The sequence below is a fragment of the Rattus norvegicus genome, chromosome 17, assembly GCF_021556685.1.
Source record: "Rattus norvegicus strain SHRSP/BbbUtx chromosome 17, alternate assembly SHRSP_T2T, whole genome shotgun sequence".
In the NCBI taxonomy this organism is placed as follows: domain Eukaryota; kingdom Metazoa; phylum Chordata; class Mammalia; order Rodentia; family Muridae; genus Rattus; species Rattus norvegicus.
Genome location: NC_141550.1, coordinates 6,388,798 through 6,410,922, shown reverse-complemented (window position 1 = coordinate 6,410,922; position 22,125 = coordinate 6,388,798). Strand labels below are relative to the sequence as shown.

General features: G+C 46.4%; 2 protein-coding genes across 9 annotated transcripts in view; both read right to left on the bottom strand.

Annotated features, from left to right (window-relative positions):
• Window positions 1–18,361, bottom strand: part of Gkap1 (G kinase anchoring protein 1) — a 39,515-nt gene extending 21,154 nt beyond the window's left edge. For 3 of the 8 annotated variants that reach the window (XM_087590927.1, XM_087590928.1, XM_087590929.1), the window contains exons 1-4: window positions 8,688–8,943; window positions 8,100–8,243; window positions 4,367–4,444; window positions 1,499–1,622 (exon numbers count right to left, since the gene is read on the bottom strand). In XM_087590927.1, coding sequence (XP_087447053.1) covers window positions 1,499–1,622; window positions 4,367–4,444; window positions 8,100–8,243; window positions 8,688–8,903 — 562 coding nt within the window. In that variant the 5' untranslated portion in view covers window positions 8,904–8,943. Of the gene's footprint in view, window positions 1–1,498; window positions 1,623–4,366; window positions 4,445–8,099; window positions 8,244–8,687; window positions 8,946–17,603; window positions 17,694–18,193 lie in introns of those variants that run through there. The other 5 variants (XM_087590931.1, XM_087590932.1, XM_087590933.1 and 2 more) reach the window with 3 other exon arrangements.
• LOC147999959 (uncharacterized) lies at window positions 8,756–19,870 on the bottom strand. The gene is made up of 4 exons (XM_087591758.1): window positions 19,850–19,870; window positions 17,604–18,166; window positions 17,205–17,385; window positions 8,756–8,945 (listed from the first exon to the last, which is right to left on the bottom strand). The coding sequence occupies exons 1-4, from the start codon at window positions 19,868–19,870 to the stop codon at window positions 8,928–8,930; spliced, it is 783 nt and encodes a 260-aa protein (XP_087447884.1). The 3' UTR covers window positions 8,756–8,927.
• Between the last annotated feature and the right edge of the window lie 2,255 nt (window positions 19,871–22,125).

The following is a 22,125-nucleotide window of genomic DNA, read 5'->3' as shown; positions in this document are numbered from 1 at the left end:
ATAAAAAAGTGCCAAGGGAGAAGTAAAGGAGCTATAGAAAATAGCAATGAGGCACGTATGATTCTTTTTCTCAAAGGAAAGCCTGCGGGGACAGCCAAGCACACCATCAGCACGTGCAGACGGCTCCTGTAGAGAAGGCAGCACAGCACTGAAGGCAGCCTTGGCCCCGCAGCACAGGCTGCAGCGCTGCAGCAGATGCACGCACAGAGAAGGCACAGGGAGGAGGTCAGGAGATCCACACCAGGCACCTTCCCCTGATCATAGATCTAAGAGAAGACTCACAAGAACACATGTAAAACAACAGACAGGGTCATATACACCCCAGAAGGGGCACAAACAGAACAAAGACACTCAAAACCACCACAGGAGATTACTCTTGGAAACCGTCACGTGCTGACGGCTTCTCAGGACCAGAGAACAAGGGTAGCCAGGTTCCTGAATTGCCAAAAATACCTCAGAGCCACACTTGTAAATATCAACCACCACCCAAAATCCAAACAAATGGGTAAGAACTTTAAGAAATTAGATTCAAGAGCTAGACAGGAAAGTTACAAGGAGAATGAGATGGTCAGAGACCCAGAGATAAGGTTTCTCAGAGAGAAGGGAGATTCCTACACTTCTGCAAGCCCCACACAGTCTAAACCTGAGCCTGCATGGGCAGCAGAGACCCTACACAGACCTGCCTGCTGTGTGGGCAGAGATCTCCAGGGTTCTGTGTTCGAGCTGAGCTATTACCCAAGCTGAGGTGATTCAGCTGTCCTACAGGTGACCTCTCACCCATACTTCTGTAGGAAAATCCAGTAAACTCATTGGCTCAGCAAGCTAGACTTGGAGGTTCCTGGTCTCCTCTCCTGGGTGAATAAACATTTGTTCTTATCTCCCCAGGAAGTCACACAGAACCTTTTGTCTCTCTTGCTCTTTTGCACAGCAAGCATCACTCTGACAGACCCTGGCACCTTGACACTGAACTTCCTTCCTCACCTCCGTAACTGTGAGGCAGTGAGCGTCAGTTTGTCGGAGATTCCCTGCAGTTAGTTACCCTACACGGCTGTCCCAAGTGAACCGAAACGCGGGTTACACTTTATACTCTAAATGGTAAACGGACAAAACAAAACTAGAAAAGTAATCGAAATACATACAGCTATACAAAGACTCAAAATGGGGTTGGGGATTTAGCTCAGTGGTACAGCGCTTGCCTAGCAAGCGCAAGGCCCTGGGTTCGGTTCCCAGCTCTGAAAAAAAAGAAAAAGAAGAAAAAAAAGACTCAAAATGGGGCTGGGGTAGACCTCAGGTAGTAGATTCTGGGCCAGCACAAGCAAGCTTCTGTGTCTGATCCCAGCTTCATGAAAACTAGACATGAGACACACCTGGGACTTCAAGGTCCCTGGGCTCCACACTGAGTGTGAAGTCAGCCCGAGTTACAAGAGTTCAGGGTTAAGGAAAAGACAAAACCGACAGGTGGAGATGGCTCTGGCGTGCAGGAGCACACACACGTTACCTTCACACTGGAAATCTTTGAGTGACACCGTGAGAGGTTTGTCCTTTCCCTGATGGTTCTTTCTTTTATCTTTTTTATTTATAACTTTTGTCTGAGTTGAAGCGTTTTCAGCATTTTCATAATCCTGAAAAGAATTCCAACAGTGATTAAGTCGGGTTTATAAAGCAGGACATCAACCCTTCAACCTTTCTTAGCAAATACAGGTAATATAACAACAGAAGCCTGAGCCAGCGAACTGTGTGAAAACTCTCCTGAGTACTGTTCATCCACTCAGTTGGACACATTCAAGTAAAAATACAGACTGGTTTATAAATACCCACCACTGCCAACTTATTCTCTCCTTCAGAAGCAAATTTAAGAGAATAATCTATAATTTCCAATCTCATACCCCTGAAATGGGGATTCTGTTGTTTTCTACCACTAAAATTAAGGTCAGTTTTCTCCTAAAGGTATATATTTAAAAAAATAAACTCTTGTCTTTAAAAAAGATGTTTTCATATTATGTGTATAGGTGTTTTGCCTGAATGTATGTGTGGGCCCAAGTAGGTCGGAAGGTGACAATGGATCCTGGGAACCAGAGTTACACGTGGTCGTGAGCTGCCACATGGGTAAGTGCTGGGAACAAACACTGGCCTCTGAAGAGCATCAGTTTTCTTAACCCTGACTCCGTAACACTGATGTATGGTTTTCCTCACCCATCTCCAGTGACTCTTAAGTCTCCATTGCTGGCTTCTCTATGTACCTGTTTCTTCAGTCTCCACCTCACACTCATGATCTCTCAATGCAGGCATCAGCTGCTGTGCTTAGCCCACTCCGCCACTGTACTGTGTTTCTTCTCAACCGAGCCCCCTCCCCCCCCTTCTCGATGGACCCTTTATGTGCTGGGCTATGCCACCCTCAACACGGCTGTCAAGTATGAGTCTCACTGTTTCATGTCCACTCCCCCTACACATCTTATGTGCTGGTGAACCACTGTTAGTTACTAGGTCTCCTCTCTTGCTTGGACACTGACATAATCTCTAATTTAGTCCCTCAATTCACTTTCTGTACTTACAACATGAGTTTCTAAAATAAAGCCTGCAATCAATCTAAAAGTTAAAAATATCCAGTGTCTTGTAAACGAAGGCAAGCCCACCACATGAGTTTTGACAACGTCTTTTAGCCTGCCGAAGCTCTCCTCGGTCACTCAGTTTCTCCTATGTAGTATTTCCCACATTAGCTACAACTGCTAGTGAGTAACAGAAGAGACAGAAAACGACATCCCTAATTTTTTTCTTTTCTGTTTTTGAGACAGGAGTTCGCTCTGTAGCCCAAGCTGGCCTAGAACACACTGTTGTCCAAGCCACGGGCCTAAAGCTGTAGCAATCCTCCTGCCTTTGGCTCAGCAGTGCTGGGGTTATAGGTGTAAGCCAGTGGATGGCCCAACTTTCATTATTATATAAATTCCCAGGCTAGAATCATGGGAGGGAAAAAGAGAGGTGGACCAGTTACCATGGTATTTCTTTTTGCAAGCATGAGGACCAGAGTTCAGTCCTTAGTCTCATCTAAGAATAAAAACTGGTGGAGTGGTGAGTGGTGAGTGGTGATCCCAGAGCTGCGGAGATGGAAGGAGGACCCTGGGGCCTGCTGGCCAGCCAATCTAGTTGAGTCTGTGAACGCAGCTTTATCAGAGATCCTGTCTCAAAGCAAAGATGGAGAGAGGCTGATGCTGATTTCTGGCCTTCCCACACTTGTATATGGACACTTACAGCCCACACACACACAGGCACACACAAACAGAAACTATTATAGGTATTTAATTAAAATATTGACTTATAAATTCCATGAGCACATTAACGTAATTATGTAAAGCTTGTCTTTACATACAAAAGTAGCACTTCCATCCTCTTAGTCACTGCTATCTGACAGAATCAACGGTTTGGAGCGCTAGATCTATGAATTCAGCAAGAAAACTGGCTGGGAACATGACATTTTATCAACACCATTTGCTCCACTCCTAAAACATCTAATTGTTTCAGGTTTAGAACAATGACATCCGTCCAACAGCAGTTAATCATTAATATTAAAATTATATGCACTAATTCGGAAATAAAGGAGCGCCTTGTCAAACATAACCTTCAAGTCCATTTAAATGGCTAAATCACAGGAAAGCATTGTATTCACTTCTATAGTAGTTTGATTTTTATCTCAGTGGACACCTAACCATTTAGGTTATAATCATTCTTTCCCCCCTTCTTTTTAAAAAAGTCTTTTTCTGCATATGAGTACCTCTGCACACTATGTGAATGCAGTGCCTCTGGAGACCAGAAGAGGGCCTGGGGCTGCCGCTGGCTGTCAGCTGCAGCCACACAGACACTAAGACCTGGAGCCAGGTCCTCTGGAAGAGTAGCCACAGCTCAGAATCATGGAGCCTCTCTCCAGCCTTCATTTTGGTTATTTAGCATGTAGTGAATACGGGCATGGAAAATAAAGCACGCGGGATACCACAGACCACCTCACAGGCAAGGGATTTTTATAGCAAAATTGTTTGCTATGTGCTTTAATTTCTCTCTTCTTCCCTCCTGGGACAGGGACACTAGTGGACTGTAGCATGGCCAAAAGGGCCTCAATCATGACAGGGGATAGTTTTGATCACCTTGAATGACAACAACAAATCCTAGTAAAGGTTAACGAGTGCGGTGTTGCAGAAGTCAAACGTCACACAATTTAGACACAAGAACTGGAAACCAACACAACTTTTCCCTTAACAGCCCTCTCGTCAGAGCTGCATGATGCCTAGATCAGTGCTCACTTCTGCTGGGTGAGCGCCATGTCCTGCACTGCCTGCTGTCTCCCAGGCACGCCCGCCTGCCCGCCCGCCGCCCTCACCTGTCTGTGCTCTTCGTACTCCAGCTTACTCAGCAGCAGCGCCTTCTCGAGGTCGGCTTCAAACATTTCAGAGGTCAGCTAAAAAGATTGTTTCACAATAAACATCCATTTACACTACACTTTCAAAATAAGCATGATCTATGAGAATACACACAGCAAAGGAAAATGGATGTACTTTAAACGAACATTTATCAGTTTTCCTAAGTTATTTAACCATGCTATCCTAGCAACCTTGTGCTGTACACAAGCATCAACTCCTGTTTTTGAAATTTCTATTTCCCCATTCATTGTTAATTTGGGTAAATACCCACGTCTACATATGCTATAGATATCTCATATTTTTCTCCCCAAAATCCCCTCACACTGTGAATAAAATATTCTGACATCCTTAATTCAACAGGACAGGTAAGCATCCCAATCAGACACGGTGCCACACCAGCAGCCACGTGGCCGGACCAGCAACAGCAGGCAGGGAAGGTCAGCCAGGCCTTCTCCACTCTCCCAGGCGCTGTCTTCGGATATGCAGGAAGGAAGGACACCCACCTGACAGTTATCCCGAGATGTGGTGTCTGCTAGCTCCCGCCTTGGAGTGTCCCAGAACTTGCTAGTTTCCATCTTTTATGGCCTAAGTTTTCAGGTTTTAGTTACTCCTCAATAAATTTTTGCCCAAGTTACTAAGAATTGTTATGTTGTTCAATGTTTTAAAATATACAGACTAAAATAGTAACCAATGTCAAAAGGAATGGGTAAAGGCTGTCTTAAAAATTAGAAAACTATCAAACTCTACAAATTAAACTTTTCTAAGTGAAATCACCCCTTAGAAAGCATCTCACTTGATCCTTCGCCAAGACAAAAACAGTGAAACAAGCTAGCTTTACACAGAAAAACACTAACGGAAATGCAATGAGAATTAGACTGGTAAGGAAAGTGCATGCAGGAATCTGAGGAGGCCCACAATAAACTGCAATCCTACGATGATCCCGGGGGACTGAGGAGTTATGCAATCCCAATTAACTATTAGCAGGAAACAGCACCTCACAGCTTAATCCTAGGGGCCTGGAGAGCTGGCTCAGTGCTTATGAGCACTGGCTGCTCTTGCAGAGGACTCATTCCCAGCACCCACATGGTGGCTCATTCCAGTTCCAGAGGCTCCAGCACCCTCTTCTGGCTTTTGTAAGTACTAGGTACACAGGTGATATACTTACACACATGCAGGCAAAATCTCCATAGTAACCCCCCAATCATTATATAGGTAATAAAAAATAATAGTGGGGCTGGGAATTTAGCTCAGTGGTAGAGCCCTTGCCTAGCAAGCGCAAGGCCCTGGGTTCGGTCCTCAGCTCCAAAAGAAAAAAATAATAATAAACTAAAAATAAGATATATATATGCCACATTAAAAAAGTATAAATCAGTTTATCTAAACTGAGTACAAAATGTTTGCTCATAAGTTAAAATATAATAATGATCTTTTTAAAAAACATTTATTTATTATCTATGAGTACACTGTCGCTGTCTTTCTTCAGACACACCAGAAGAGGGCATCAGACCCCATTACAGATGACTGTGAGTCACCATGTGGTTGCTGGGATTTGAACTCAGGACCTCTGGAAGAGCAGTCAGTGCTCTTAACCACTGAGCCATCTCTCCAGCTCAATGGTGATCTTTTTAAAAGTATTTGTCCTGAACAAAGCTGGTTAATTTGCCACTATAATCCTATTTTTAACATTTAATTGTGGTAAGAAAATTTGTGATTTCTTCTAATATCATACATACATTTGGGCTGAAGTTTCAAAAAGTCAGACTGCAGGACAAATTAGGAAACCTTGCAAGATACTGATTTTCCAGTAACTCACTGAATTTAATTTGTAGTGCAGATCATTCTGATAAAACAATAAAAAAGAGTGTGTGTGTGTGTGTGTGTGTGTGTGTTGTTTTGGTCTGTGCTTTTAAGAGAGAAGCTCTTATTATGCTGTCCTGAGGTCATTACACAGACCCAGTGGATCACAAATTCATAGATCCGATGAATTTTACTTAGAAATGAAATTTGAAGTGCAGAAAACAAAAGCCGACCGATCAACAACAACCCCATGGCTTTCCCAGGACCCTGAGTCTAGCTGTAAGTTTAGTCTGCCCCCCCCCCCCCCCCCGCCTGCGGAGCCGACAACTGGCCTACAGTGCGGTGAGCAAGCAGAGGTGAAGAGTGAGAGCATCGCACGCAACTCCAGCCACCCTCACATGTGCTTGTTACTAAGATAAACTAGTGTACAAGTAAACAAAAGGAATGAAACCTAAAATCTCAAAACAAAGAAGAGCCTTAATTGGGACATACCAATTCTCTGAAAATAAATTTTATGTTGCTATTTAAAGGACAGAAGTAATTTTGATAGGTAGAAAAAGGAATAGAATACAATGCTGACATACAATGCTCACGATAGTTCACAAAGTGCCCTATCTCATGGAATACTAAAGACCACCCTGATACACGGTGCAAGACTGGAGCATTTCCTTCTAAGCACAAGTTCTAAGATTCCGGGTCTTTCAACAACATACCTAGTAAATTCCTCAAGGTCCTGAACCATGTGATCTGTTTTCTTTCAGAACCACCTGATCACCGTGACAGCAAATATGGGAAAGAAAGGTAATCGGAGACTGTGTTCAAGTTTACACACTGCTTTCGGTATAAATCTGACTCATTTTCCTATGTTAGTTTCCCTCTGGCTACTGGGAGAAATTCTCCTTGGTGAAGACAATGGTAAATCCTATCACAATCCAACGGCAAGTCAACGGCATGTCACCAGCGGGAAATGTCAACAGCATTAATGTGTGGCTCCTGAGTAATAACTGGTACTCACAATACTAAGTCTTGGACAGTGCAAGAGCCTAAAGAAAAGGCACTGAAAACGGTTTATCTGAAGCGTGTGCTCAAGCACTGCTGGCCTCCATGAGTTTGCTTTATTGGTCCCCAGCTAGGCTGAACTCAAGCTTCCTGCCTCAGTTTCCCAGGAGGTTAGATGCTTGGATTACATACGTGTATCACCACACCTAGCTTTGTCTACTTCCTTTAAAATGGTAACACAGAATGACTGGAAATCCAATAAATGGACCAAATACTGTCTGAAAATAATGCCTATTTCCTACAGATCAAATTATAGTTCAGTAAATATGAAAATAACGTTCACTTCCTACGAGTGTGTGCACACACATGCACACTCATTCTCACACACACTCTGTGCCTTCCTTCCTTCCCTCCCTCGTGTGTACTCTCTCAAAGAGATACAGACTAAATACCACTAAATAGGTCAGCAGAGCCAACATGCCGTCAGCAGTTTCAGACAAAGTTACAAAGAAGTTTTACTTCAAAGTCACTGTTTAAGCAAAACTGTTACTACATATTTTTAATAAGAGATTTGTAGTCCTATAAATCCGTTTTAAAAAATTTGAACAAGTGCTTTTCAACCCTCTCTTCAGCCCTTCAAAAGCTGAAATAAGTATATTTCTCTATGTTCCTAACACTTTCCCTTACAAACAGTGGATGAACTAAAAACAGATGACCAGGGCTAGGGTTGTAGGTCAGGATGCTTAGCTAGCGTGCTGAGGCCCGAGTGAATTACCTACTGCGCCCAGGCCGCGCCCCATCAGAGCCCGCAGCACTGTGGGGGAGAGCTCGGCTGTGCTGCCATCTTACCAGGCCGTTGGCCCAGAACAGCCAGGGAGGGCACACACTCAGCTGTACCTGCTCGTCTCTCTGTCTCCACTCTTGCCAGTTTTCTTCCCGTGATTCCTTCTGCACTGGGTTTGGCAATGAAAGCTCATGTTGAACATTGCAAACAGAATGGGAGGATTTCTGGGGAATTTTCTTGAAAGCAAGATTCCTGAGCTAAGAAATAAGCACAAAATATATTACATTCTGCACATCAATACTAGTGGCTTTAATTTTAAAATATTTCTAGTCCATTCCTTACATTAACTTATACAATGGAAAGTTATTTGTGGATTTATCTCTATTTTTAAATTTATTAATTTGTTTACCACACAAAGTCTCACTATCCTGTCCAGGCTTGCTCAAGCAACCCTGCCAGCTTAGTCTCCTGAGCAGCTGGGGCTACAGGCACGGACTGCCCCCCTTTAAGATGTCTCTGTCTTAATTTAATAGCATGAACACACAAGCTGCTCCAGTCAGGAAGAATGTCTGAGAGTTGGCTGCGTGTGGGTTCAGGTAGGTGAATGTCACCGGGAAGCCGTGTCCTGTGCCTGACACGGTGTCTGCAATGAGGCTGATGGCGTGTGCTCCCTGCCCCAGGACACAGACAGCCATGGCTACCTCGTTTGCTTCACTCTGCTGCTGCTCCTTCTTTTTCCTCCTCTTCTCCCTTTTTTTCTCATTGGCGGTTGATTTGTTCCCCAGAGTCTGAGACTTCCCATTGTTCCGCCCTTTGCCTTTCCCAGGCTCAGAATCAGAGCCACTGCCGCTGTCCACTTGCAGCAGGGCAAAGCGGGAGGCAGTTGTAAGCACAGAGCTGAGGACTGCTGAGGCCATGGCTCAGAACAGGGGCTTAAACGCTTATGTCAACAGTAACTCCTGTGGGCAGGGGGAAGGAGGGGAGGGAGGGAGAGGGGAAGAGAGAGGGGGAGGAGGAGGGGGAGGAAGGGGGAGAAAGGGGGAGGAGAAAACATTGAAGAAAATTACTCTAGTTTCTCCAACTGCCATACATGTAAAATACATTTCTCCTAACATCACATTTGGTAATATTTGGGTTTGCACCCACAATTCCACTGTCATTAACATATTTTAACTAAACCAAACAACATAAAGTTATTCAGAAGAATATGTGGGTTTATTGATTTCACAGAACTATAATCAATACACAATGCCCATTTCCACATCTGGTTTTAGAAGTCCTTAACTTTTCTGTAAACGCTTTTGTGGTGTCCACACACTCGTGAACAGAGGCTACATCAGGATGCTCTACCACAGGAGGAGGACCAGCATCTGTCATCACACAAAGACCGTTCCTGCAGGTGCATGCTCACCAACTTCAGGAAAACAGACAAGAGCAGAAAAGAACACTCTTATATCACAATGCTGACATTGATTATAAAGACTGATCCTTACAACCAACTTTAAAGAAAGAAAGGACTTAAATTCCTTCAACCATGGAATTCATGCCTGTTACTGTCAACATTGTCAAAGCCTGTGGCTGACAAGGTCACGGACCCTAGCAGGTACGGACTACTGTGTTTTATTGAAAAGGCAGGCCAAGGGCTGGAGAGATGGCTCAGCGGTTAAGAGCACCCGACTAGTCTTCCAGAGGTCCTGAGTTCAATTCCCAGCAACCACATGGTGGCTCACAACCATCTGTAAAGAGATCCGATGCCCTCTTCTGGTGTGTCTGAAGACAGCTACAGTGTACTTATATATAATAAATGAATAAAATCTTAAAAAAAAAAAGAAAAAGAAAAGGCAGGCCAAACCACTTGCTCAATGTTGCTCTTGGTCTTGGAGAGACTCGGTGGGTCAGTGTGTGTAAACTGTGTATTGTAGCACATAGGCACCTAAGTGTCAGTAGTGACTGGTACTCTGACTGTAGTGCCTGTGTGAGTGATAAATACCTATTCTAAAACACCTCCCGAAGAGGACTTAGGATGTGGCACAACTATCTAACATGTGACGCCACTGTAAAATATGATCTGGAATTCAAAGCAACATTTAACATTTGGCATGAAACAACAAAAGCTTGTGGGCAATAAGTAGGGATAGTGTCAGCAAAGCCCAGTCAGGACCTGACGAGCACACAGTACTGCAGCAAACCCACGACGGCAGCAGGGGCTGTCTGATAGAGTGGACACACAGACCCACGACGACAACAGGGTCTGTCCGACAGAGTGGACACACAGAAGTTTTTGAACAATGAGTGAAACAACAAAAGAGAATCCAACTTCCAACTGAGAAAAGACCACAAGAAACAGTCACAAGACAGAGCGCATTGGCTTGAAGGTTGGACCACCTCAGCAGCTCAATTGATAAAATGCTACAAATGTTTCAAAGGGAGGACAGAGCACAAGGGAGTATCCATGAGCAATGATGACGCCTTCCTTTTTCAGGGTCAACAGTGCAAAAAAGGCCAGGATAGCGGCAGTCACTTGAAAAACAATATAATAAATTATTGTCAGGGTGTTAACTATTTAATATAGTAAATACATCAAAACAAAACACCATTGTACTCAGTCTTCCAAAGCTAACATGACAGGGTTCATGTGGTCCCTGTTCTGTTCAAGGCCAGAATTCCTGCCAGGAAATGATGGTGGTGTCTGTCTTTAATCTTAGTCCTCGGAGACAGAGGCAGATGAATCTCTGTGACTTTGAGGCCAGCCTGGACTACACAGTGAATTCCAGGACAATCTCTGCCCTCATGTCTTGTTTCAATCCAGACACAGACAGTGTTGAAATGTTTATACCAAGAATTCCTGTCTCAGGTTTGTGTAAACAGCCTTTACCCTTTTACCCTTTATTCTCTGCCTTGTCAATAAATGCTGATCACCCAATGGCTGCACAGAATAGACAACAGGGTAGTATGTCTGCCAACCAGAGGAAGGAGAGAAGGAAGAAAGGGAGATTCAGATCAGTCCAAGGAGGATGGAGGATCAGAAGCCATAAGGAAGGGGTCTGGAGAGAGGTCATGGAAGCACACCTGAAGCCCACAGAGCCAGAGCAATAGCAATGTGCAAGGATCCTGGGCTGGGCTGGGCTGGGCTGGGCTGGGCTGGGAGGAAGTCAGATTAGCAGGAAAGTAAAGGTTGATCATTTGACTGCTCAGCTATATATATTGTTACTCTGTGTGGTTATTGGGGACTGGCATAAAGCAAAGAACTACAGCTGCTGGATTAACTCACTGCTACATTTATATTAGTTAGTTCATTTACAGATGGCACCCAACTGAAAGGCATGTCATTCACTCTTAAAATTAATATTCATGTCTTAAAGCAAAAAGTTCTGGAGGGAAAGTGCAAAGTGACAAAGACAGTTTAGCACGGGCCATTTCTCTGGGACTTTCCCCAAGGCCCAGCTGAGCCTGCCACTTGGCAAGGGGCAGGGATCTGATAAAGAACTTGGGCCTGGGCTGGAGAGATGGCTCAGCGGTTAAGAGCACTCACTGACTGCTCTTCCAGAGGTCCTGAGTTCAAATCCCAGCAACCACATGGTGGCTCACAACCATCTGTAATGGGATCTGATGCCCTTTTCTGGTGTGTCTGAAGACAGCTACAGTGTACTTACATACATAAAGTAAATAAATAAAATATTAAAAAAAAAAAAAAGAACTTGGGCCTGTGAAAGCCCAGGCAATTGGATCCAATCTGAGGCCAGAGCCAAAAAGTCCAGGAAAGGGGCTGGAGAGATGGCTCAGTGGTTAAGAGCACTGACTGCTCTTCCAGAGGTCCTGAGTTCAAATCCCAGCAACCACATGGTGGCTCACAACCATCTGTAATGAGATCTGATGCCCTCTTCTGGTGTGTCTGAAGACAACTACAGTGTACTCATATACATAAAATAAATAAATCTTTAAAAAAAAAAGTCCAGGAAATTTCAAAGGACCAGCCCATGGCCACTGAGGGAGGAAGTCTCTGTCATACACAGAGGAAAGGTTACTCAGCAGCTCTGTAGCCTGGGGCATGGAAGCCTTGGGAAGCCGACTGAGCTGCTCTCTCTCAGGCTAAAAGTCTACCTAAGGGGCTCCTCCTGGTCAGCTGCTGCTGACCTAAGAAGCCAAAACTTCAGAGTGTGAGGAACTGGGATGAGGCAGAAACATGCCTCTTCTCTGTGAGCTGACAGTACAAGAGAGGCGGGACTGCTGCTAGCACGGAAGCAGAAGCCAAGTTCAGACAAAGAACAGACCCCCCAGTCAGGAAAAATTGTTTAAAAATCATACTTTTGTGCTAAAAACAGAAGGAACTAAATACAAAATATCATAGTTAGATATACACACATTGAAATTGGTGATTTTAAAGACATAAAAGATTAAAATGAAATGCACAATCAAGACCTTCTGTGCTCTGTATAATACTACTGTAAGTGGTTCAAGGGAGATGGAAGAAATCAGGATGACCAAACAGGGCAGGTAACATGATTTGCTGATCCCTCTACATGGGATGGGAATAACCGTAAAACTGGCTAAGACATAAAAATGTCTAGCCAGAACGTCAGCTATACGGAGCCAATGGATCTTGTTGGCTACAAAATCCTCAAAATTCATCATGCCATCCTTTCATATGGCATGAATGAAATTTATATTGCAGTTTGGTTATATGATCAAACTAACTTCTAAAGGAAGAGAGTTGTCTCTGACCTGCTCAACAAGGAACAAAAAAATCATCTTTAACTGACCTGTGCATAATACACATTCTATATATTATGTTAATATAGAAATATATATTACTTCTAAAAGCTTTGTTTGCAGGGAAAAAAAACCCCAACCAAGAATACAGCCCTGATGCCCTCATCCTCGAGGGTGCTGAGATACTGAGAGCTGCTGTTCCAGCTCCCTGCCCTGATCCTACACCTCGACTGCATCAAAGCTCTTTCCTCTAAAGACTTGCTTCTGGGACAACTTCAGAACAGCTAGCCTGCTTTGTCCAGCCTTTCAGACTATTCCAGTCAGAACTTCATTTAAAACCTGCACATTCTCAGCACACAGAGACTGGGCAACAAATGCTAGCTTTCTTTGGACTAACAATTTTTTCTAATTTCCTTGGGCTCCCAAAAAGGAATTCTTTGTCCCAATTCAGCAGAAAGAAATTATCAGGGATTTCTATCTTTCATTTCCTCTTCTCTATCTTTTCTTCCTTAAAGGGTAGGAGGCTGAAAAGAAAAAGGGGGATATAAAAATATTATGAGACATTAGACAAGTAGGGGTGGGTTACTGAATCTACTCTTAGACCAAAACACATGTTATAGGGGTTGGGGATTTAGCTCAGTGGTAGAGCGCTTGCCTAGCAAGCACAAGGCCCTGGGTTCGGTCCCCAGCTCCAAAAAAAAAAAAAAAAAAAATGTTATAGCCATAATCTAACTCCTGGTCATATTAGATACTAGTTTAGTTAATTACAATGAAATGTTTTAAGGTTATTCAGATAGTAAATAGCTAAGAATAAACAATGTCTGATGATTTAGATATATATTATAGTTGGTCTTCAAAACCCTTAGAGATCAAGAGAAAATGGCATTTAAAATTATTTTATTACTAAAAGACCTTGTGGCTATGAGACAGGTCTGTTCCCGACAGTCCCCCATTTCATTTCAAAAATGATGAGCATGCTAACCTTCACGTGGAATTGCTCCACTGGTGGCAAGTGAGCCACTGGGTAAAGAAAATACCCGTGCTTCATCTACAGACGAGTGTGTCCAAAAAGGACAAACGGATGCAGTGAAGCCAACTGCATGCTCTGCCAAGACAGGCTGTAAGTCCTTCGTAATTCCTGCTTCACAAAAGTCTGTCAGGTACACTGGCCAGAAGGCTGAAGATGGACACTCCAGTGTCACAGAGGCAGGCAACATGGGGTCTGTCCAGGCAGTCAGCTGTCTCTGTCACTTCTATAATCTTTGGAAGCTGCGTCCCAGCACTGCCTACATACTTAGGAAATATTCATTCCTTCTCAGGTCTCTGATGGAGTTGAAAGCTAAATAGTCATAGCCGTACTAGTTACCTAAGTGGTTTCGGATGTAAGATGATGTTCCAGGTCTACAAGATGTTTTTAGGACAGTAATACAAGATAGAAAGTGATCTAGATGGCAAAACTCTGAACTCTCCAGGTAGGATGGTAGAATACTTTATCTAAGTTGCCAAAAATAAGTGGACTGGACATAATGGATGCAACTCTTATCTTCTGTGTTAGTTATTATTAAAAGAGCTTTTTGTTAGACAAAGAGGGGAACGTAGGCATCGTGTTTTTGTACACTGTGTAAAGTTTACCCTGTATTATTTAAATGCTGACTTCTCTGCCTTCACATCTCATTCAATCTAGACAAGGCACTGAAATGCTTATACCAAGAATTCCTGTCTCAGGTTTGTGTAAACAGCCTTTACCCTTTTACCCTTTATTCTCTGCCTTGTCAATAAATGCTGATCACCCAATGGCTGCACAGAATAGACAACAGGGTAGTATGTCTGCCAACCAGAGGAAGGAGAGAAGGAAGAAAGGGAGATTCAGATCAGTCCAAGGAGGATGGAGGATCAGAAGCCATAAGGAAGGGGTCTGGAGAGAGGTCATGGAAGCACACCTGAAGCCCACAGAGCCAGAGCAATAGCAATGTGCAAGGATCCTGGGCTGGGCTGGGCTGGGCTGGGCTGGGCTGGGCTGGGCTGGGAGGAAGTCAGATTAGCAGGAAAGTAAAGGTTGATCATTTGACTGCTCAACTACTAAGGTACAGTTTTAAATACATATTGTTACTCTGTGTGGTTATTGGGGACTGGCATAAAGCAAAGAAATACAGCTGCTGGATTAATTCACTGCTACATTTATATTAAAAATAATTAATTTACATTTTATAGAGCTTTCTCTGTTCTTTGAGAAAACAGATGGCTCAAAGTGTCCTGAGCCCCGGGACTTGTTAACTTGCTCCTGGCTTGGATCTATGTTGTTCCTGGGGTCTGGAATGCCTGTGTCCTCCACTTAAAACTTCTCCATTCTTCAAGTTTAGCTCCATTGCAAGTCAACTCTGACCCGCCCTCTCATTAACTACTGGCTCTCTTTAATATTCCTACACTTACATTTACTTCTTCAATGGACTCCTTACAATAGCTGTCACTGTTTCTAGCTCCCTTCTGTCCTGATTTTAAAATGGTCTCTTCTTTGTGTTCCAAAAAATTGTCGAGGACTTGGTACAGTCATTACCAGATAAACTTATCAGCCAGTTGTAAAGGGCACATCTGCAGTCTCCATACTGGAAGGGCTAAGGCAGGAAGGTCATAGGTTCAAGGCTAGCTTGGGTTACACAGAAAACTGTCTCAGCAAAAAAAGAATAACATTAAATAAGTTAATAGTGGTCTCAAGCTTACTGGTTGGAGCCTAATGACATTCTCCAAATACACAGTGCTATACCCAAGTGTGCACTGGAGTCTGTGCTCGGAACTAGAACAACGAGGGTGCAGAGCGCACAGTCAGCTCCAAACTGTGTCACTAACAGCACCGTCACATCAAAGCATTCCCACAACTCATTTGTTTTTCTCGGAATCTTGTTTTCATAGGAAGCTTTGGATTTTGTGCTCATTTTTAAAAGGTGAGGGTGTGAGAAAAACTGTTGCTAGTAAGGAGCAGGCTAAGCTACACCTAGCAAGATTTATAAATGCTTTGTCTTCTTGAGGCCTTGGTCTCCATGAAGGGCCATAGCTATCATGAGCACCTTCTTCTATGACATCACTAGAGTCGGGAAAGACTTAGTCCAGGGGAACTCAAGTACCTGATTTTTACTCAATAACAATGTTAGCCCTTTAAAAAATGAACAGTAGTGACAGTCCATCAATACTATCAACCACCCAGCTTGATCAAGAAGCTGTACAATGTAAATGTCATCCGTTCATATGGCCATAGGCTTTAAGAGAGGATCTCTCACTGTGTAGTCTACACTGTGTTCATATGGCCATAGGCTTTAAGAGAGGATCTCTCTCACTGTGTAGTCTACACTGTGTTCATATGGCCATAGGCTTTAAGAGAGAATCTCTCTCACTGTGTAGTCTACACTGTGTTCATATGGCCATAGGCTTTAAGAGAGGATCTCTCTCACTGTGTAGTCTACACTGTGTTCATATGGCCATAGGCTTTAAGAGAGGATCTCTCTCACTGTGTAGCCTACACCGGGATCTAACTCAATCCTCCAGTCAATCCTCCAGACTCGCAATCCTGCCCCAGACTCAATGAGTCCTGGGAATACAAACATACATCACTACATACAGCTAGAGAGGCCTTGGTGAAATCTAACAGATCAAACACAACAGACTGATGACTTAAGACTGCAAAAAGTCCTGGGTTTGGTCCCAGGCACTGCCCCCACAAACGACAAAATGAGAGTCAAAGCAAATGGCTAGGTCTCCCTAATCTCTGTGACTGTCATTTTGACTGCTTAGAACTTAAGGTTACGGGGATCGAGGACCAACGGCATTCTGAAACTTTTGCTTCCAACACACCTATCACAAATGACATAAACCTTAAAGGTATACCCCCCCCACACACACACACACACATTGGTTAAGTACAGCCTTCCTTCTCTAATCTGCAGCTTTCAACTTCTGTGGGTTGGGAGTTCTTAAAAAAAAAAAAAAAAGCAAACTGTAGACGCATGCTAAGGAAATCAGTCATGAAATGCAAAGGTGATTTTTCACTTGCACACAACATCCCTCCGATCCACGTGTAGGTTCTTGCTCTACAGTGGTTGCTAGAAGCCCCTAGGTTAGTGTATTTTGATCTTCAATGAAAATCTCATTAAAGAGGCTTAGACTAACCAATTTTAGTGGCATAAACTAGTGCGGGGAAACCCTAGGTTTTCCAGGAAGATTCTCAATATACTATCGCGACTACAGTTTAACTTCGCGCCGGTTCCAGGCGCAAGCACCTTCACAGAAACAGACGGGGCTGCAGAACAATGCGTTTTCGGGCGTCTCTCTGCCTTTCGCTAGACCTCTGTCCGCCGAACTGAGAAATGTGGCAAAGGGGAGGGGAGCCGGGCAGACAATGGGATAAACTTTTGCCCCGGCTGCTGCCGTGTTTACGAACACCCCACGGCTGGCACCCCACCGCCGCCCCGCGAAGCTGTAGGAAGGCTCGACCGCAGAGGCTCGACCTGCGCGGCTACCTCCGGCTGCCGGGAGGGAGGGCGAGCGGCGTGCAGCCCTCCCTCACTCCTCCTTCGGGAACCGAAGCCAAATCTCACGCACGAGCGGTTCCGGGTGCTCCAAAACTTGTTCGCGAAGTACCCGGAGGAAAGAGCGCGGGGTGGGCGAGCCCCAGCTTCTGCCGAGAAGAGGCGACCAAGCCTGCGAGCGACACTGGCGTCGGGTGGGCGCCCCGGGGATTCCCGAGCGGGCGGCCGCACCTGTCACTCCCGCCGCCGCGGCGGACCAGGCCTGCGGCCCGCACTCCCCCGCAGCCTCCGCGGCCCTCCCTCCCGCCGCCCGGCCGGCTCCGCTCCCCGCTTCAGGCCGCACTCGGCCGCGTCGCCTCAGCCGCGAGCTGCGGGGCTCCGCGGACTCACCGGGCCTCGCCGCGGCGCGGCCGCTGCCGTCTCCCCGCCGCTCCCGCGCTGCCCCCGGGCGTTGGGCGCGGGCCGCGGGGCGTCCGCAGTAACGGGCCCGCGGAGGGCGGCGGCGCGCGGAGGGCGGGGCGGGGCGGACCCGCAGGCCTGGCGCCCGCCGCGGCCGGCGCGCGGGACTCCTTTCCAGAGGGTCGCAGCGCGGCGGACGCCGACGCTGAGGAGAGGTCCGCGGGTGACGGACCGCGGAGGGCCAGAACCACCTGCTGGAGGAGTCGCGCTACGGGGGCCGCGCAGGGTCCAAACGGCTCGCGTAGGCGGCGGCTCCGCGGTCCTCGGGGTCGCGGAGCCGGGAAGGTGGGAGGCCTTCCGGGAGGAGGCTTAGGCCGCCGCGGGCGCCGCACGGCGGGATCGCTGGGCTGTGGGGAGGCCCGGGGGCGGAGGCGGACCTCCAGTCGGCGAGGGAGGGCGGGGCCGCACGAGATGCAAACAGCCGGACGGCCTCGGATTCCCCGGGGAGCACGAGACCGCACGGTCCCGCCGCCCCGAGCGCCTACGGGGCCACTCTAGTTTTGCAAAGTTAAGCGGCTTACCCAAGCCTGTCGGCTGGAGCCCAGCCGTGCGGGCTGTCCGTCGCTGTCCCGTGTGAATCACCGCCGCGGGTGAGACGTGGGGGAGCAAAGCAAAGAATCACAGCAAACGCCACACCGCCCTAGGGCCCTGTGGAAAAACAGAAGGCTACTCCGGATCCGAGGACTGCGAGCATCTGTGGGGCAGCGTGAGGGAGGAGGCGTTTGGCCTGGCCTGGGAAGAGGTGGGGTTTTGCGGGGAGACCTCGGGGCCTTGGATAGAGGCCATTGGACGCTGCGTTCCACGATGAGATTGGAGGTGTTGACAACTGGAAATGAGTTCCAAGGGTAACCATGGGTGTTTAAGGCACTGTTTGGTTTTTTTAGGGTTTAGAAGTTTGGAGGAAGAAATGAAGGCTTTTTCTCTGTAACTGCTGCAGATGTTAGAGATGGGAAACTGTCTGACTGCAATAACAGGAGCTATGAAAGGGTGAGGACACACGCCTGTGAGCCCTCAACACTTGGGAAGCTGATCTGAAAGTGAGTTCAACGCCAGTGGTTACACAGAAAGATTGACCCGGGGGTCGGGGCCAAAAGGAGGGGGGCAGACTGAGGCAAGAGAAAGCCGGAAGAATTTTAAATGATTGAGAAGTGGTGTGGTCTACAGGATTTGACAACCTGATGAATCAGGGTTGGGAAGAGAGAAAAATCAGGTCTCCAGGCTGTAAGAGATAGAGTGAACAATGGAGGAGACAGCCACTTTTTGAGGAAAGATGGCTGTTTAGATAGGAAGGGGTTGAAGGCAGCCAAACAGATGTGGCCATAAGAAGTGAAAGCTGAACAGCTGAAAGAACTGCACTTGGGCAGTCCACTGGCGGTCAGGGAAGAGTTCAGTGGGTAGCCTGGGTTCTAGCCCTAGAATAAACATAAAAACTTTTGTCCCAAATATTAGCAGACGGGGACAAGTGGATCCCGGTCTTGCTAGCCAGCCTCCCACTCTCCACAAAAAGATAGCATGTGAAGAACGATAACCACATCCCACTGCATGTACATGAACACGGCACACACACGGAAATAGATTGGAAACTCCTCAGCCTCACAGTGTATTGCTGTGAGAGAACAGGGCACTCAGTCTTCAAATACATCATAACTAGATATGTCTTGCTGCCCCACATGTGTGTCACCAGCAAGTTTGGATCTCAGGCCCAATGCAGACCTGCCCACTCGAGTCTGCAACTTCAAAGAAATTCCAGGAGGTGACCCCATCAAATTTTGAAAGTCAAGGGAGGAGGTAAGGCACCAAAGCAGGGGACTGCAGTCTTATCAAAGCCAGAACCACACACTGGAGGCTCACAGCCTGAGAGAACACCATTGTGTGGGTTGTGACTGGCTGCCACAATCACCACAACAGTCCTTGAGGGCTTTAGTGACTCTTACTTCCAAGCTCAGGGTTGCCTAGACAGTCCTAGCCCTGTACACACACACACACACACACACACACACACACACACACACACACACGGGCATGTTGAAGTAAGTGGGGAGGTTGATAGATCAAGAACAGAGTGTCCCCACAGCAGGGTTGTCTTGCAGGACAGCTAGTCGTCTGTCACAGTCATGCCCCTGGGTTAGCACATTATTTCCCTTCTCTGCCTGCCACTGCCAGGTAGGACCCTTTACCTCCTCCAGGTGTTTCTCCATTCTGCCAGCTGGATGCCCGACATACTCTGCTTCAGTTATCCAGACTGTTTTGAGCACCTGGAATTGGCAGAGCCTTCTTGACCCAGAACACCCGAACGTCATGGATTTGTGCCGACTTAGAGCATAGGCTCTGGAGTCTGTTTGTATGTTTGTTTGTTTTAAAGATGTATTTACTTATTCTAAGTAAGTACACTGTGGCTGTCTTCAGACACACCAGAAGAGGGAGGGCATCAGATCCCATTACAGATGGTTGTGAGCCACCATGTGGTTGCTGGGATTTGAACTCAGGACCTCTGGAAGAACAGTCCGTGCTCTTAACCACTGAGCCATCTCTCCAGCCCTCTGTTGAGGTCCATCTGTTGTATCGATTTGGCCTCATCTAGATAACATGGCATCAACTAGAAGTCATAAAGGAGAGAACTAGGCATGTCTGATTGGAGAAAAGTGAGCAGACCAAGCTTTTCCAGAGACTACTCAGTCAGCCTGCACTCTTTCTCAGCCCAGGCTCTGGCACTGAGTACAGTCTGGGCCCTGATTGGGACAGGGAGTTGGCCAGGAGCAGAGTAGGGAAGGAGGATGAAGCAGAGACAAAGGGAACATTGCCGTGTCAGACAGGCCTGGAAGGGAAGGTGGAGGGAGGAAGGAGCATCTGGGGATAAGTGGGCTGGAGAGGTGGCTCAGTGTTAAGGGCACTTGCCACTTCCTAGAGGACCTGTGTGGGTCCGGTTGCCAGCACCCCGGTGATGGCTCACAAGCATCTCTCCCTCCAGACGATCATCTTCTATGAACATGGTATACAGATACATGCCCAGGCAAACATCCGCAAAACAGCTTTTTTTTTTTTTTTTCTAAACTGGTGCATTTGACCAGCTTAAGTAATTGATTTGGGTCCTATAGGAAATGACCTAAACCCAGCACAGTTGAGTAGGATATGTACATTAAAATGAAAAGTCTGTAGCTGTTGATAATGTCAGGGTACGGGAGTGGGCCTGAGAAGGACTGAGTGCTACGCTCCAGATCTTAAGCGGCTCCCCAGAGGTAAATCCAGTAAAGGCTTGGTGTGCAGAACCTTCAGATATCTTCAAAAGATGAGTGGACTCTGGCCCCACCTCAGTCATTGTCGGTGTTGTTCCTTTCTGGCTGCAGTTTAGTGAACAGTTTAGGGATTTGCTCCCTGCTGCGATGCTCACCACAGGCCTCAAAGGAAAGCCATACACTGGAGCCCACAAAACCACGTGCCAGAATTAATCTGCTCTCTTTAAAGGCTGACCACCTGAGCTGCTGTTATAATCCTGGCTGACTAATGGTGAAGGACCACAGGGCCCAAGGTCCTTTGAAGAGAGGAAAAGGTCAAAGGATTGAGAGGCAGTAAGGGTTCTGCAAGGAGTATCCATGTTTGTTTCCATATAGCCATGCACTGTCCTGGCTAACAACACACCACACCCAACAGTGGTCTCAAGGTTGAGTTGCAGGGTGCTGCCCAGATGCAGTTCCAGTACTCAGAGGAGGTAGAGGCAAGAGGATCATGAATTTGCAGCCAGTCAAAGCAACAAAGAGAATTTGAGGCAACTGAGACTCTGTCTCGGAGAAATGAAAACCCAACCAAAGAGCAGCAGCCAACCAAGGAGATGTCTAACGAAACGACATCGACATCTGGCTGTCTTAGTCTGTGTTAGTGACCTCTGTGTCATACAGTGACTGAATCAGCCCACCATGTGGCTTTCAGAACATATCCCTGTCATCATGAAACATCAGACTCTCCCATAGGTGCGTCTATATGAAAGAACTTCTCTTTGTCCCCCCAAAGCCCTCGTGTTAAAGGCTTTGTTGTCAAGGCAGTGTTGCTGGCCGGCGGCTGAACCTTAAAGAGCTGGGCCCTGGTGGAAGGTCCTTAGGTCAATGGTGGCAGCTCCTGAAGGGCGTGATGGAACCCCCACACCTTCCCCTATTTAATCCCAGGCAGTGAAATGAGTTTCACTTGCTAAGTGCTCCTGTCCAAATGCAACGGGGCCAGTCAGTCAATCGACCTCCAAAACCAAGCCGAAATTTATATTTCCTCTCTGTAAGTTTTCTGTGTTAGGTACTTAGCACCGTGACACAAAGCTGATTGACAGGGAATGGGAACCGGCTACCCCAAAAAGAGAGAGCTCTAAATAAGAGGATTGCTTCGCTGTAGTGAGGTGTGTCTCTTCTACACCTCCTACGGCCATTAGCGCTTTCTTTTCTTTCTTTTTTTTTTTTTTCTTTTTCTCGGA

Excerpts from the sequence above, each read along its gene's own strand:
- LOC147999959 (XM_087591758.1), bottom strand. The coding sequence starts at position 19,870 with ATGGAGAAACACCTGGAGGAG. Across the intron at positions 18,167-19,849 it reads TGGAGAAACACCTGGAGGAG|AGTGGCCCCGTAGGCGCTCG; the intron begins GTAAAGGGTCCT and ends TTGCAAAACTAG. Across the intron at positions 17,386-17,603 it reads CCGCGCCGCGGCGAGGCCCG|GCTTGGTCGCCTCTTCTCGG; the intron begins GTGAGTCCGCGG and ends TGTCGCTCGCAG.